Source organism: Lonchura striata, chromosome 6 (assembly GCF_046129695.1).
Source record: "Lonchura striata isolate bLonStr1 chromosome 6, bLonStr1.mat, whole genome shotgun sequence".
Classification (NCBI taxonomy): Eukaryota; Metazoa; Chordata; class Aves; order Passeriformes; family Estrildidae; genus Lonchura; species Lonchura striata.
In genome coordinates, this window is record NC_134608.1 from 25,521,528 (window position 1) to 25,537,187 (window position 15,660).

Genomic DNA, 15,660 nt, shown 5'->3' on the forward strand with positions numbered 1-15,660 from the left:
AGACATGTGATCATTTTTTCATGATCTTAAGTAATGTTTTATATTTTATAAATTGATTCAAATTAGGTTTCCAGGTTGATATCTGAGTTTACTGTCTTATTAATGACCTATGTATATGCAAGTTCTAAGCTGAGTAGTAATTAAAGAGTAAAATCTTAAAGCTCCAGCATCTTGGAAAGTATGGAGAAAATACTCCAGTACTGAAGAGATAAGACGGAGGTTGAATTATTATCCCAGTTTGCTACTTGCTGTCTGTTTGACAGAGTATTACCTCTTATTCGAGATTAACCTGGATATTTGAAAAAAGTTTGATAATTCTGTGGGGGATTGTCATTTTTCTTATTTTTTTAAATCCCCTTCTTCAATGGAAGATGCCAGTGATGGTGGACGGTCCTATAAAACAGTTCTGGATCGCTGGAGAGAGTCACTTCTTTCTTCTACCAGTTTGTCCCAAGTCTTCCTTCACCTGTCGACATTGGATCGAAGTGTCATCTGGTCCAAGTCCATCCTCAATGCGCGCTGCAAAGTGTGTCGGAAGAAAGGCGATGCAGAAAGCATGGTGCTGTGCGATGGCTGCGACCGAGGATACCACACGTACTGCATCAGGCCCAAGCTGAAGGTACCTCAGGAGAAAGGACTGCTTCCTTTGCATACAGGACCTATAACGTACTTGCACATTGCTAACGCTTTCTCTCTTAATGTCCCCTTCTGTTTCTAGGCCATTCCTGAAGGAGATTGGTTTTGCCCAGAGTGCCGACCAAAACAGCGCTCTAGACGCCTCTCCTCCAGACAGAGACCTTCTGTGGAAAGTGATGAAGAGACTGCTGAACAACTAGAAGGGGAAGAAGAGGCAAACTATGATGAATTGGGACAAAGTGAGGAGGAGCATTATGAAGAAGAGCAAGATGAGGAGGATGAATCTCAAGAGGAGGAAGAGATAAGGTAAATAGACTTCTTAAAATATCACCTTGATCATTATTTGGAGTAATTGTTCACATAAGCATGTATCTTGAAACTCTAGTTTGAAAAAGACGTTTATTTTTAGAAAAATGGCAGCGTGTTGTGAATTTGGCTCTTACCAAAAGATTTAATACTAACAAAAGCTAGGGCTACTGGACTTGGGCGCACTTTTCAGGATAAAAATTCCAGCTTTGAATGTATGGGTGAGAGAAGGCCATCAGAGGTGCAGTGCTGTACAGCTACTTTTTGAATGTGAAATGAAGAGAGTTCCAAAGAGTAAAAGTTTTCTGGAGAAAACTGGGAGTTATTTTTGTCTACTTTTGAATTTTGGAGGACTGGATGCATGCAGTATTAGAACATTAGAGAAAGCAATCCATCAGAGGCCACGTGACATTGGGAAGGCTTGAGGACTAATGCAGTAGCTGTTTAAAAAAGGCCAACAAACAAACCAAACCACTCGTACCCACTGAAAAAGCCCCCCAAAACCATAACACCACCAAAGCAAAACCCAAACAAACAATTCAGGAAAATCTCCTTGAAAAACAACCAATCAAAACACACTACACAATCAACTAAATAATACAAAGTGATAAGCTCAATAAGAATGTGATTTGATATGCATGCCAGCAACATAAAAATTGAAGGAAACTTTTCTGGTCTCAGAGTATTTTTCTTCTCTTTTTTGTACAGTCTTTTGAATTGACTAAAGCAGGGTTATTTGCAGCTCTGAAAGTTGAGATTTGGTAGTTGGAGAGAATGTGCTTGTCCTCAGGAAACAAATTTATCTCTGGGATCTTGTCTCTCCCCTGTATAGGAAGGGGGAGTCTTGAGTATTAGTTATAAATACCAGAGCATAATTCTTATAAGTAGCATTGTACAACTGCATTTTATTTATGTAGCTGATAATAATGTTCAGAAATCCAGTGAATGTATTTCTATTGCATAAACTGCAAAGGTGATCAGAATTCTGAGCATTTATTTAAGGTATGTACTCCACATAATATTTAATTGAGAGACCCCAGAGGAGTATTTAAGATAACAGTAATTATGGGTGACTGACTGCATTGGGTTGCAAGGCAGCTGCTTACCAGTTCAGTCTTGAATGGCTGGGGTTTTTAAATGCTGAATTAGAAAACTGAGGGAAAAGAGACGAATGGAATTTTGGAATAAATAAACATAACTGTTCACTTTGTAGCCCATCTAAGCAAGGAAGATCTCAGGTCAAGTTTCCATTGAAAATGAGAGCAGCCAAGCTCAACAATCCGTTCTCAAGTCAGAACAGCCAACGTCAGGCAAGATATGCTTCTCGGAGCCAGCAAATTGAATCTTCATCAAAAATTACCAGAAGGGGTTTAAGAAACATGAAATCAGCCTCTTCAGCAGTGACAAAGCCCACTTTAAGACTTAATAGCCGGACCACTCGTCAGAGCCAAAGTTCATTACAAGCAGATGTTTTTGTAGAGTTACTTGGTCCTCGAAGAAGACGAAGAGGAAGAAAGAGCGCTGATAAAACACTGGGGAACAATCCTTCCAACTCCCTTGGGTTTAGAATTGTTGATACTGCAGACCCTGGTGAACAACTTAGGAAATTTCCAGTTTCTGCTTCAAAGCTTTCTCTTCCTGTTGCTGAACCCAAGAGAAGAGGCAGAAAACGACAATCTACAGGTTAGAGAAATACGTTTATCACAGTGAAATCGACATTCTGCTCCTTGCTAAAATATTTGTGTATTAGAGCACGGAGACTATAAGTAGTGGTTGAAGGCAGTTTTGCCCCTTCCAGTGAGACAGTTTTTCTTTCATAGTGACAGAAGTGAACCTTAAAATTTTCAGCCATCTGAGATTTATTGTATCTATATTTGAAATTTCATATTTGCACACAATATGCTCTATAATATGTGGATAGAAAATTTGGAAGTGCCTTAACCCATGTAAATGTTTACTTGTAGCTTTTATGATTTTATTTTATTAAAGAATTAAACAGTGAAGAACACAGATAGAGGAAAGGTAGCAAAATTGGGAATATACACACAGAACAAGAAACTGCTACCAGAAGAAAAATGTTGTCTGCCTGGTATAGGGCTAACAGTGTCCTTGCTTGTTAAGGTAATACTTTGATGGTAAGAAAATACTTGGAAAGATACAATACCTTTTAAAAACAAAAAGGACCCAGTGTGATACTGAAGAGTGTAAAAGAGCTTGCACTCCAGTGTAGCAGCCTTGTATTCTTCACCATTTCTGTCTGTCACTATTCAGAATTTCTGAGCTTTTCCTTTAACCACCCTGCTGACTACTCTTGAAAGCAGATAAAACCAGTCTGAATAGAGGTTTTGTGAAAGTAAAAGTTAGGCGCAGGCAGCTTATTCTGTTTTTTCTCTAACAGGGCTTTTTTTCAAGTGTTTAACAAATTGTTTTAAGATTGAAATCAGTGAAAAAAATCATGTCCAAAATTAATACAATGGAGGAGGCACCCAGCTAAGGCCTGGTACTTAGCATTTTGTATGACAAGAGAGACACTTGAGTAGTAAATGACAAGACTGGAGTATAGTTAATACTTCAGGCCAAAAGTTTTAGTACCCCAAAATAATGGTGTTTAATTTTTTTTTTACTTGTCAGGCTTTAATTTTTATCTGGTGGGGTGTTGGGTTGTCTTTTTTTCCAGAATCATCTCCTCCAGTATTGAACAGGAGAAGTTCAGGACGTCAGGGCGGAGTCCATGAACTCTCAGCTTTTGAACAGCTCATAGTGGAACTGGTGCGGCATGATGACAGCTGGCCTTTCATGAAACTGGTTTCCAAAATCCAGGTAACTGACAGAGCTGTAGAGGGAACACTAATGGCTGAGTTCTGCTTGCTGCTGGTAAACCTTGGGAATTTACAGCATGGTACAAACAGCGGGATAGAGCCAAGCAGTGGGATTCAGGAGGACTCTTCCATTTCAGCTCACATATTTGGTGCCAGAAATAACTTTTACAATTGATGTAGTATTTGCAAAATTTTAAATACACTTTTCACTGTGCCTTTTAAAATGTGAAATGCTTTGGTTTGAAAAAACCCAACCAAATAAGTAGAGCACCCGACTGCTAAAGGTAAACTTGTGGTTATTAATTAATTAGTTGAATTAATCTTTAATTTATGCAAAGACCTGAGAAGAAACCAGCAATAAGTAATAAGATAGAAACAACTTCACGCTGATCTTAACTATAATGCAGTAAGAAGATTATTCTGTAGCTTCATTCATTTCCCTGTTGTTTAAATTTCAAAATACGGGATGATAATGTGGGTACCCAAAGTAAGTGCTGCTCCAGCGGTTTTTACTACAACAGAACTTCCCAAAGCTGCTTTCTGCAGGCTGCACTGGCTTGTCCATTGTAAGGCACTTCTGGAGCTATCTGACCCTGCCAAAGTGCCTGTTCTTTCCAAGTCCTCTGGGGCAACTCTGCATGAGCATTCGTGAGGATCTAGAGTTTGCTGTTTCAGAGCTCTGCTAAAATTAGCAACGATAAGTGTTTAATGAAGACCTGAAACACTGAGTTCAGAGTCACAAATAGTTGGAAGGATTAATCTGTCTGGACAAAGAGAATGATGTACACATGTGAATGAACAAAGTAAGTGTAGAGGAGGAGAGGAATTTTGAATGAAATGGAGATTGGTGACTGCCTACTAGAGTATTAAAATTATGTGGGGATGGGCAAGAATCTGGTGAATGCAAGGAAGGATGGAGAATTCAACTTCATTTTGATGCTGAGATTAAACTGCTAGAATTCAGTGCATTCTGGTTTGCCTGAATCAATCACTAAGGGATAGTTTCTATGTAGATGGAAGGAGAAATCCATACCTGACCCAGCTTTCCTTCATCATGATAGATATTTTGGTTTAAACTTTCAACTGCTTTTAAGACAATGTAAAGAATACATTGAATGAGCAGTGCACAGCAAGCTGGAAAAAGACTTTTCTTTTTAGTAATTATATAAACAAGCACTCCTAATGGGAAAGGAATGAAAAATATGTCAATTTAATTGTTTCTCTCCTAATTCTTCCTTTAGGTTCATTTCCAGGTTGCACTTGATCTAGAGTAAAATTACAGGCCATTACCAAAAACTTGGTTTTAAAACAGACATGATAGTGCATGTGGGTATCTATCCTTGGAGGAGGGGAAGTCATGTTTGGATCAGATACCTCTTCTTTTGCTTCTCCTACCCCTCTTTGTGAGACAGTCACCCTAGACTTGGTGCTTACTGGGATTCAAAACTGGATCCAAATGATGAGTACATTTGCAGGTTAGGCAGTCCTTTCCTCCCTTGACCCTTGATCCCATGGACATTGTTCTGGAGTGGTGGTTTATCTCTGGTACTTGTGTACAGTCTCCTGCTTGCTGCTCTTCAACACAAGTAAATGGAATCTCTGAATTCGGAATGAATAATGGTGAAGTCAAAATGGTTATTACTCATGATTAAAGAGCTTTTAACATTGTAATATATTACAGGAAAATAAAAAATTAAAAATATTGAAAATAGTTTTTGTAATTGACAGATGGGAATAGCTGGGACACCATAATGCTTATCTGCTCATGCAATTTTCTTACAGTTGTTCACAGGGCATTTAGGAGTAGATTTATTTATTAAATTGCTGGCTAATGTTTGTTGTAATCTGCTGCTTGAATGATGGGGGGAAAAAAAAAGCACTGCCTGAAAACTAGTGTTCAGTTCAGGGAATGAAGGTAGTTGTGTAGGACTCCTTTGTTTCTTTAAAAGCCGAACATAAATGCTTTTTGCTGATACATTATTTGCTTTAATGTTTTACATAGGCAGAATTTAAGCTTCCATTTTTTTGTCCATTAATCTTTTTGTTTGGATTTTTGGCTTTTTTAGGTACCAGACTACTATGATATAATCAAAAAACCCATTGCCTTAAATATAATCCGTGAAAAAGTGAATAAATGTGAATATAAGTTAGCATGTAAGTATTATTTATTGAAAGGGTTATATTGTACCATCTCACTTTTAATGCTTGTCCCAAAATAGAACTGTGTTGGATGATTAGAAAATTGAAATTGTGTTTGCTTTGGGGTTTTGTGGTGTGTTTGGGGTTTTTTAAAGGAGCTGTTAGTAAAATTTTTAAAATAAAATCTGTTGAACATAGTTCCTTTTGCTACTAACATTCATGATGAATAGATAAGAAATCGGCAGCTACAAAACTTCTGGCAATTCTCAAGCCTTTAATATCAATGAGTGACACTGATGGAATAATTAGAAAAGGTACTGTTGTTCTTGTCTCTGATTTGTATTTTCTGTATTGATAATCAGAGAAACTGAAGAATGTTGACACGGAACAGCACCAATACACAGTGATAGAAACTCGATACCCATAAAGACATTTTTGTGTTGCAGCTCTGCTTAGGATCACTGTACTAATTTATTGGTGTCATACTGGTTTGTCAGACTGCTGTCTGACTTGAAACCTGCTAAATTAATTTATTTTATTCCCTAGCTGAATTCATTGAAGATATTGAGCTGATGTTTTCGAACTGCTTTGAATACAACCCTCGTAACACAAGTGAAGCAAAAGCTGGAACTAGACTTCAAGCTTTCTTCCACATTCAGGCTCAAAAGCTTGGACTTCCAATCACATCTGGTAATGTGGACCACACCGCTCCTGCGGCGAAGAAGTCACGAATCTAACCTCTGCCTTCCAAAGGATTTTTTTGAGGGAATTTATTACATTAATTAAAATGGATTGTTAAATTACGCAGTCGTCATGTCTATTTAAAGCAATAACAACTGTTTAACCACCTTGAAGTGTGGCCTGCACTATATTCTCAATATAATATTAAGCACTCAGGAGAATGTAGGAAAGATTACCTTTGCTACAGTTTTATTCAGTGTCTAATAATTTTGATAGATGTACTGGATACAGTACTGGTTTACAGAGGTTTTGTACATTTTTAATACATTCATGTGTCCTGATAACTTCCAGAAGTACTTTGTTTTTTCCTGCACAAAATAATGTTGTTTCATTCTCTAGATTTTGTAGAAGCTGTGGTATTGAGGGCTTTATCAACTCAGAGAAAATCTTCTGCTGTAGCACAGTTGAAGAAACTGTGTGTGTTGTTAAAACTTGTTTGAGCATATCTTCTCAACACTAATGAGTACAACTGCATATCTTTTCAAGTACTGTACCAGTGCTGGCTGGAGGTATTCGGTCTGAGTTTATTAAGTAGATATTTATTTAGCATTCAAAGTAATTTGTGAATTTGTTTTGTATTTATAAAATTTGTACTTGGGGCAAAAAAAAAAGTCCCATAACTTTTTAAATTTTTGAGGGTGGGGTTTTGTTTGTTTGTTTGTTTATTCCCCTCTGACTTGATAATCAATCAATAAATACCTTTTGTGTCCCTGGCAGTTCTTCTAGCGATGAGTAAATTTGCAGGACTGTACTCTTAAATTTCTACATTCAACTTCGGAAGTGTACAAATAAAATGACACATTTTTTCAAAGTACCTTGAGCTTGGACTTCCTCTTGAGTTGTTACACCACCTTCCCGTTAACTTATGAGGACAATTTGCTGGAGGCAACACAGCAGAATGTGGTTCCAGTATGAGTACCCCAGCCAGCACCCGGCGCAGCTGCAGCACTGTGATACCTGGTCTCTGAGGGATGCGAGTGTCCATCAGTATGTGCGGCGTAACGTGAGTAGTGTGAGTTGTATGGATCCCTAATGTGTAAAGCCTCACAGATTTGTTCAGTTGACCAGCAGCTTCTTTAAAGTATCCTTAGTATGCTTGATAGTTTTATTTTCAATATTTATTAATTTAAATTTATTAAGCTCAGTTTGAGTTAATAGGTTTAAATCAATCCTGCCTTCTTGTAGATATGCCATACTCCGAGAAAAAAGTATGGAGTGCAAGTTTGGGGATAGAAGGGAGTGGTAGGAAAAACTGAAACATGAGGCTTGCTGCTGCAGCATCTTTTCCCCGTGTTTATGCTGTGTTTATGTTTAACAGCTAATTTAAAGGGTTAAAACCTGAATATGCTCCTAACAATTACTTGATATGTAATTGTGGACATTCCTTGGCTGCTGTAGTGCTTACCTTGCCTTAGAGGTGGTGAGAATGGGCATTCTCTTGAGTTTAAGGAATGGATGGCAGTGGAGAGGAGACTGATCAGTTCAAAGTGTTGCAGTTGTAGGCTGGGGTTTTCTTTAAATCATTTTTTTTAAATCGTAAGAGCAAAAAGCGGGAGGCATGTTGTTCAGAAATGTTTGCTAATACTTAAAAGTTTCTGTGGAAGCTTTCCACAGAAAGCTGTCAGTTCAGAGCTGACGTCTGTCTAGATTTATGAGATGTTTTTTGTTCCCAGAAAAGAAATGCTCCCACTAAAGAATGCTAAATTCTGCAAGGAATATGAGCAGCAGAAGACTTGGTTGCAGGGTATAAGTTGTACTTGATACCCCTGCATCTGTCCAGTCCCGAGAGGCTGTGGAAGTCCTGACCAGTAGGTTGCACAAACAGTTGTGCTTGTTCATGTGAATAATCCCCATTGACTTGAATGTGAATGCATTTTGAGGAGGGGGCACAGTGAGCTGAATAAGTCTATCTGTGGCAGATGTAATTTAAATAATTTCTGTCCCAAACCTACTCCCAGCTGTCCATTCCTATCACTCTTTTTCCAGGATTATTTCCTTCAATAGCATCCCCTCAACAACGCAGCTTTAATTCTGGGTTTGGATAGAGCGAATGAGAACAGTCCAACCCAAATCTCTGCTTATGACAGTTGTGTTTGTATGCTTGTGCTCAGTAAAGTTACAGATTTCCCTTCAAGTTTTTAAGCCTGAGGCCTCACTTACATACAGTGAAGGTGAAATGCAGGAGCTACTATTCTGCTTTGGACAACTGCTTAAAATACTCCTGTCTGCTCTATGTGCAGTTCAGATATGATTGTCCTTGGCTTTAGTGGTGCTCATGGAGCATGAACCAAGTTCCTTAGAGCAGACTGCCTGATCTGGTACTTTCTTTGAAGCTTTTTCAAACTTCACTGATGCTTTTTCTGAGCTATGTTAGGATATCTTTCTTACAGCCTTTGGGAAAAGGAGTTAATTCTATCTCCGTCCTTGTCCTAGGGGTTGAAATATTAATGCTCCTCATCCATCTTTTTCCCCTGAAAGTGTGTTACCATGATCAGCCATCCCACCTGATGTTACCATCATAGTAAGATCTGTACAGTATCTGTCAGGGGCTCCAAGCAAAGGTTTTTCACGAAGGTGTGAAAATAGATACAGTGAACAGCTTCATCTTGGATTCAGACTAATGAGGTTGTACCAGGCTCTTACAGAGAACAGGCAGTAGGCTTCATTGAGCTTCAAGTGTAGCATCTGTCCTCTAAGCTTTTTAACAAGATGCAACAGTGAAAGTCTTGCCTTCTTGGTTGCTCCCATAGATCTTAGCCCTGGCATGTATCCAGATACTGCAACACCAGCTGCTTTTCCTGATGTGCAAATTCTGCCGCTTTCATTCATGTCAGAGCTGCCCTAGGCAATTTCTTCTCATGTTTTTTTGTACGTAACTTCAACAGCCATGGGACCAGTCCCTTTGGGTTCCCAGCCCAAAGGATTCTCTTGTCCAGGAAGCACCCATATTTCCTCAAAGACAATTTGCTCACCTCCTGGCCTCCACAGGCCACAAAGATGCAGAAGACCAATCCCTACAGTGACTGCTGGTACTAGAAGCAGCCCTTCCTACCCAAGCAGCATGAGGTCACAAGGAGAAGACTACTTCAAATGCTGGCTGGAGCCTTCTGTGGTGGTTGTAGTCAAGCTGATACTGGCTGTTCGTGTTTAGGTGTCAACACCAGTGTAGCTAGGACTTGTACCAAGTGCCTTCACCTGTATTAGGAGGCAGGTGATCACCTTGACTGGCATATCCAGTGTCAGATTCCTTCCTGCTGGAAGGAAGTCTGATTTCTAGAAGCCTGTAACAATGCTAGAAAGCTTGTGTTGCTTTGGTCTGGCAGCCCACATGACAGATGTGAGCTAGCACTATTCTTTGTGAGGGGTTTGAGCTGGGGCCAGTGCCCCAGCACCCACTAGTGGATGGCTCTTTTCTGGAGGGATGAGGTTTTAAGCACTTAGCACTGAGCACTTAATCATTAGTATTAACAATAAAAAAATATGATCTTGCATAATCTTAGCAAATATGGACATTAGAAACCAGTACATAGCAGCTGAAAACTACCGCGAATATATAGTTATAGGGAGGCAGACCCTGAACAGCCCCACTCACTGCAGTCACCAGCTGCCCCACAGCCAGCTGTCCTTGCATCTGTCACAGTGCAGAAGTGAAGAGCTGTCCATGGACATGTGCAGGGCACAGGTCTTTGGGGACAGCTGCCCATGCTGGAGTCCTACCCAGCACCATGTTTGTGCTGCACTGGTAATCTGGTACTTTAGGATTTAGGAGATTACACTTGTGGTTTATGAATCATTGATGTAACCACTGAGTTAACCCTTACCCTGCAGCAATCTTGACTCTTCCAAGTTTCATCTGTTTGTATTCAATAAATAATATCTACCACTGGTCATGTTGCCTGTTGGTGATCTCTGTTGTAACTGATCACAGTGGTTCTAGGTAATGCTTCTTGAGGCTAGCAAGGGCTATTTCTAAGGATTATTTCTGCCCTCCAAGAGCCTTCTCACTCTAAAGAAGTTGCCAGTGTCCAGATGACTGCAAGAAGTTTTTTGTACAGCATTTGGCTGTAACTCTGTGAGATCTTTCTCTTGCACTGCTAAAGTGCCTTGATCTTCACAATAGTGACGTAGTCTAGTTCTGCAGAGCTGCTCCTGGTGCTTTACAAAGTCCTTTTATCCCCTTGCTGCAAGGGGATGTTCTGAGATTTCTCAGCCTGCTACCAAGTGATGTATTCTTCCTCCTGCCCTTCATCAGCTACCCACTTCCCTTAATTTGGTGCTTCCTTAGACAGTGCTATTAAAACCTTGCCTTTGAAGTGCTCAGTTGTGTATATGTATTAGGCCTGTGTAAAAACTCCTCAGAGAATCTTCAATTGCCACCAATAAGAAAGCTTCCCCTTTTAGGGCACTCAGGTTTGAAGTTGATGTCTGGATGAAGACTGATGCAAAAGGTAAAATAACTTGTGCTGCAAATCATAATTATAAAGACAGGTAAGTCAACTGATTACCTTGTTTCCCAATCCGGATGCTGACATAGCGCCATCCCTAAAATATGTTTGTGTATTTGTAGATGTATGTGTATATACTTAGGCAAAGTTTGGGATTTTTAACTGCTCTAAGTCACTGACTATTAAACCAATAGTTATCATTCATGAATCCTAGAACTTAGAGAATGACTTGGGTTAGAAGGGACTTGAAAAAATCATCTTGTTCCAATCCTGCTGCCATGGGCAGGGACACCTTCTGTTAGACCAGGATGCTCAGAGATCCATCCAACATGGCCTTGAACACTGCCAGGAACACTGCCACAACTTTTCTGGACAACGTGTTCCAGTACCTAGCTAACCTCACAGTGAAGAATTTCTTCCTCTTACGTAATCTAAACCTGCTCTCTGGTAGTGGGAAACCATTCTCCCTTGTCCTGTCACTCCATGCCCTTGTAAAAAGACTCTGTCCAGTTTTCTTGTAGGCTTCCTTCAGGTAATGGAAGGCATTTTGGAGTGCATTAAAATGCACATCAATACAAGGTACACCTGAAATGTTCTTGGGGCAGAAAGCCACAGACTGCATGTGTTTTCCAAAAAGTGCACTGTCACCATAATACATCAGTTGCCTGGATTTGTAGTGCTTCTTTCCTGGAAAACTGCTGAGATTGAGTTGCACCTAAAAGAATGTATTTAAAATTAATCTTTAAGGTTTTTTTTAGAGGTGAAAGAAGGGAAAAAAAGTGTTTTCAGGGTCTTCAAAGACAGGGCTGTGTCAGCAGCTGCCCTGCGAGTGGCTCTGGGTACACAGCGGCCAGCCAGGCTGGAGGTGCTCAGCCCACACGATGTCCTGCAGCCTTTGCCAGAGGGGGGAGAAGGCAGCAAGCCCCAGCATTCTGCCAGCACCTCCCTGCTTGCTCACAATGTTTATCCAGCTGTTCAGGTCACTCGCTTTTGATGAGAGAAATGTTTGGTTGGGCCAAGTTTCCTACAAGGATGTTACATGACAGCATACTCTCCAAAAGGCTGGCCAATGGCCATGGAAGATCAGCTTTCACTTCTGTCTTCTCTGCTGTTGTTAGTCTCTTCCTTAGATTGATTTCAAAGAACCATAAAATAAAGGGTCTTTATATGACTAACACAGAGCTGCTGCACCAGCACTGCGTCACAGCATTGTGGTCTGGAGTTATTCTGATGCTTGTGCTACCTGGTTTAACCATGCCATGTGGAGGGACTGAAAATGGCATGCTTGTCCCACGATTTCCCTGTAACGAGGTTAGAAGGAATCCTCTACAAGGATTACCTTGCTCTGCTAGGATTGCACACAGTTCAACTTCAGCTTTGTCAATTTGCTAGCCTTGTTTTACCAATATATTTAGGATTTATTGTATTGATAGTTCCTAGGTTAACAGTCCTATAAGAATGTGTGTTATAATCTACGTGCTTTCCAATTTTTCTCGTTTGAGCACCCTGTAGATAAAATTAGCTCGGAGAGGAAAGGTCTTTGAAGAGATAGGCAATGCTGTGGCTCAGCTGCTGTGAATTCTGTGTTCAAAGTGGCAGAAATGGGAGCCAGGATGCTAAAATGTTTGGGGTTTGGATGGTAGTTCTGCATTTGACTCTTGTCAGCATGGGGCTTCATAGTTGCTTTTCATGAGCATTCCTGTGCAGATCCCACCACCAGTCACATGCTGGGCTCTGCAGTCCTGGCACAGCTCATGAGCACTGCTGTCACCAGAGGACACTTCTGCACTGACCGACAGGCCTCACTATCCAGCAATAGTTATAAATATTCCTGGGCCTCAGTCATCCTAAAGCCCATCCTCAATCAACAGAAAGTGATCTCAACTCATGTATTTAGCATGTTAGGGTTAGCTAAAGTTTTATTTTTAGATTGCTATCTGAAAAAGAACAACTTAATTGTTTTAAAAGGCACTATCAACTTTCTAAAGCACCACATCTTGTGAGGGGGCTTTGAAATGCTTGAATAAGTTTAGACGGTGCATCTTTAGTTTCCACAGTTGCTGCTTTTAAGAGGTTTCTTAGAACCAATCCTTGGGGTCAACCTTCATCAAACAGAATTTCCTTTCGTTCAGATGCAATGCTGCAAACAAAGTCTGCAATCTGTCTGGAGCAATTTTAAGAGTATTAAAACTCCAGAACCGAAAGTGTCTGTCCTCCTTTTTGTCAGACTTCTACAACTTCCAATCTAAACAAGCCATATGAATTAATCTCTGCCATCTTTGCACTTTAGTCATGGCTTTGTCTGTCTCCTGGAGAGTATTTGATCCTTTACTGGTGATTCTTTTCTGTATTTAAAGGATATCTCCTTAAGTCAGACCTGCACTACCATAGAAGTGCTGATCATGATTAGAGACAGTCCATTTTCCAAGGACCTTATTCCAACGTGATGACATAACCCCAGCAAGAAAAGGCTAAGCCTGGAAAACTTGGGATTAATGCCTGAAATATCTGTACAAGCTGTGTACAGTACTGGTTTGCAGTGGTCCATGCACAGAAAAATAAGGATTCCTTGTCCCACCAGGAGCCCTGGCTATCTTGGGGGGACTTTTCTGTAGAAAAGAACATAACAAAGTTGAATCATTATACACATTATGTGTCAGCCAGCCCCTGCAGCTCAAAGGTCTGCACACACATATCCTAAAGGAAAAGAGCTTTTGGAAACCATCGCCACCTTTTCCTGGAGGTGCACCAGTTTAAACTGTGCCATCTGCTGAGATGGCTGGCTGTACCCTAACTTTTGGCAGTTGTCCTGCAAACCAGGCTGAGGCTGTTAAAGAAATGACCCTTTCTGGCTGTCATGCTTGTCTGCTGAGAGGAGTCGCTGCTCTATAGCTCAACAGGTTTTCAGAAACATAAACAAGATGAACTCGCTGCTAAGAGAATTGTAGATGTGCACTTCAGTAACCCTACTGTTGTCCTTACTCCTTTTTGTAAGATCCATTATATTTAGCTACTAAATATAATATAATATGTAATAATAGAATATAATTAATATAATATTGTGAGCAAAGAACCAACTGTTGAGCCACAATACAGAGTAAGGAAAGAAACCACACTTTTATCTCTGTTCTGATTTTAAAAAGAAACAGAAACTTCTGCTTCCATGTTGTGGTAAGTCTACTAAAATCCTAGCATAAGAGGCAGCAGAATTTGACTTTCTAAGCTTGAGGATAGAAACTTGAAGACTGCCAGCATATGGACTATCACTAATTTTGTAAGACATGGGGAAAGTGTAAAAATTGCTGAGTGCTGTTTATGCGTGCGCATAGCAAAAGGACATTGCAGTAATTGGAGACATTTTGTAGGGCATATGGGAATTACAAAGGCTATCAGAATAAACTGTAGCTATTTCTTCTAGTGCTACAAATGTGTAAAACCTTGTAAGAGTCGAATATGTGCTAATTATGTAAAGGTAATTTTTATCTGTTTTTATTAATAAGACCGAGGGAAGTTTCCCTGTATTTTTAACTGTAGGGGAATTTTTTTGTTTTGTTCTGCCATTATTTTTCATGTTTCTCTCACAGGAAAAAAATTTATTTCCTTTTTTTGCTGTGTTTAAATACCATCCCTAACATGATGTCATTACAAGACATAACATTTTAATTAAATCTCTCTTTTGCTGTCCAGTGACAGGCCCTCGGCTGCCCGGCGTTGTGATTCAGTGACACGTGTGAGTTACCAGCACGGCGGGAGAGGGGGAATTACACCCTGCCCCGAAAAACACGTGCCTGCTGTTCCTCGAGCATCCCTGCTGGGCTTAATGCTGGTGCCGCTCCCTGCTGCCTCCTTCTGCCTGCTCTTCTGGCATACGGCCACCAGGTCAGCTCGTCCAGGGAACGCGGATGGCTGACGAGCTTTGCAAGCGGTGGGCGGGGGGGGGAAGGAGCTTTTCCTCAGCCGTGTCCCTGTACGGGCTGAAAAGGACCTTCCCCACCTGGCCGGGGAAGAAGCTGCTTAACCCAAGTGCATCACCACAGCGCTCAGGCCGGCACCGCCGCCCGGGACCGCGCACGCCGCCTCCAGCGCATCCCTCGCCGCAGCCAGCGGGGCGGAGGGGAAGGCTCCCGGAGCCCCGGCGGTGCCTGGGCAAGGCGGCGGAAGGCAGGCAGCGCTCCCAGCCCTGCGGCAGCAGCTGGCAGGCCGGGGCCGCGGTGGCGGCAGCAGCCGGGCCGTGACTCACGCAGGAATGTCCTGGCACGGGCGGCCGCGGCTCCCGGCGAAGGTGACGCAAGGAAGGGGCCGGGCTCGCCCGGCCCCGCCGCGGGCAGAGCCAGCGGGCGCCGCCGGCTCCTGCCCTGCCCCAGTGCGCCGAGAGCTCGGAGCCGCGCAGGGACTGCGGCACCGCGCCGCTGGACGAGGCGCCTTAAACCAGCTGAAGTGCCCCGTGGAAAAGGGAGACTGGAGTCTGGAGCCGCCCTTATTTACGGGGCTGGCTGGGGATCCGTGCCTCACACTAGCACGCTGCCCCTCGCTTCAGGCTCCTGGAATCGGCTCACACGGAGGCAGCAAGTCTT

At 41.6% G+C, this 15,660-nt stretch overlaps 1 protein-coding gene across 2 annotated transcripts in view; it reads left to right on the plus strand.

Moving 5' to 3' along the window:
• The window catches only part of BAZ1A (bromodomain adjacent to zinc finger domain 1A), a 63,482-nt gene extending 56,027 nt beyond the window's left edge, over positions 1–7,455 (plus strand). For both annotated transcript variants that reach the window (XM_021542677.3, XM_021542680.3), the window contains 6 exons: positions 372–619; positions 719–942; positions 2,156–2,625; positions 3,620–3,762; positions 5,828–5,915; positions 6,447–7,455. In XM_021542677.3, coding sequence (XP_021398352.2) covers positions 372–619; positions 719–942; positions 2,156–2,625; positions 3,620–3,762; positions 5,828–5,915; positions 6,447–6,637 — 1,364 coding nt within the window. In that variant the 3' untranslated portion in view covers positions 6,638–7,455. The remainder of the gene's footprint in view (positions 1–371; positions 620–718; positions 943–2,155; positions 2,626–3,619; positions 3,763–5,827; positions 5,916–6,446) is intronic.
• The last annotated feature ends 8,205 nt before the right edge of the window (positions 7,456–15,660 follow it).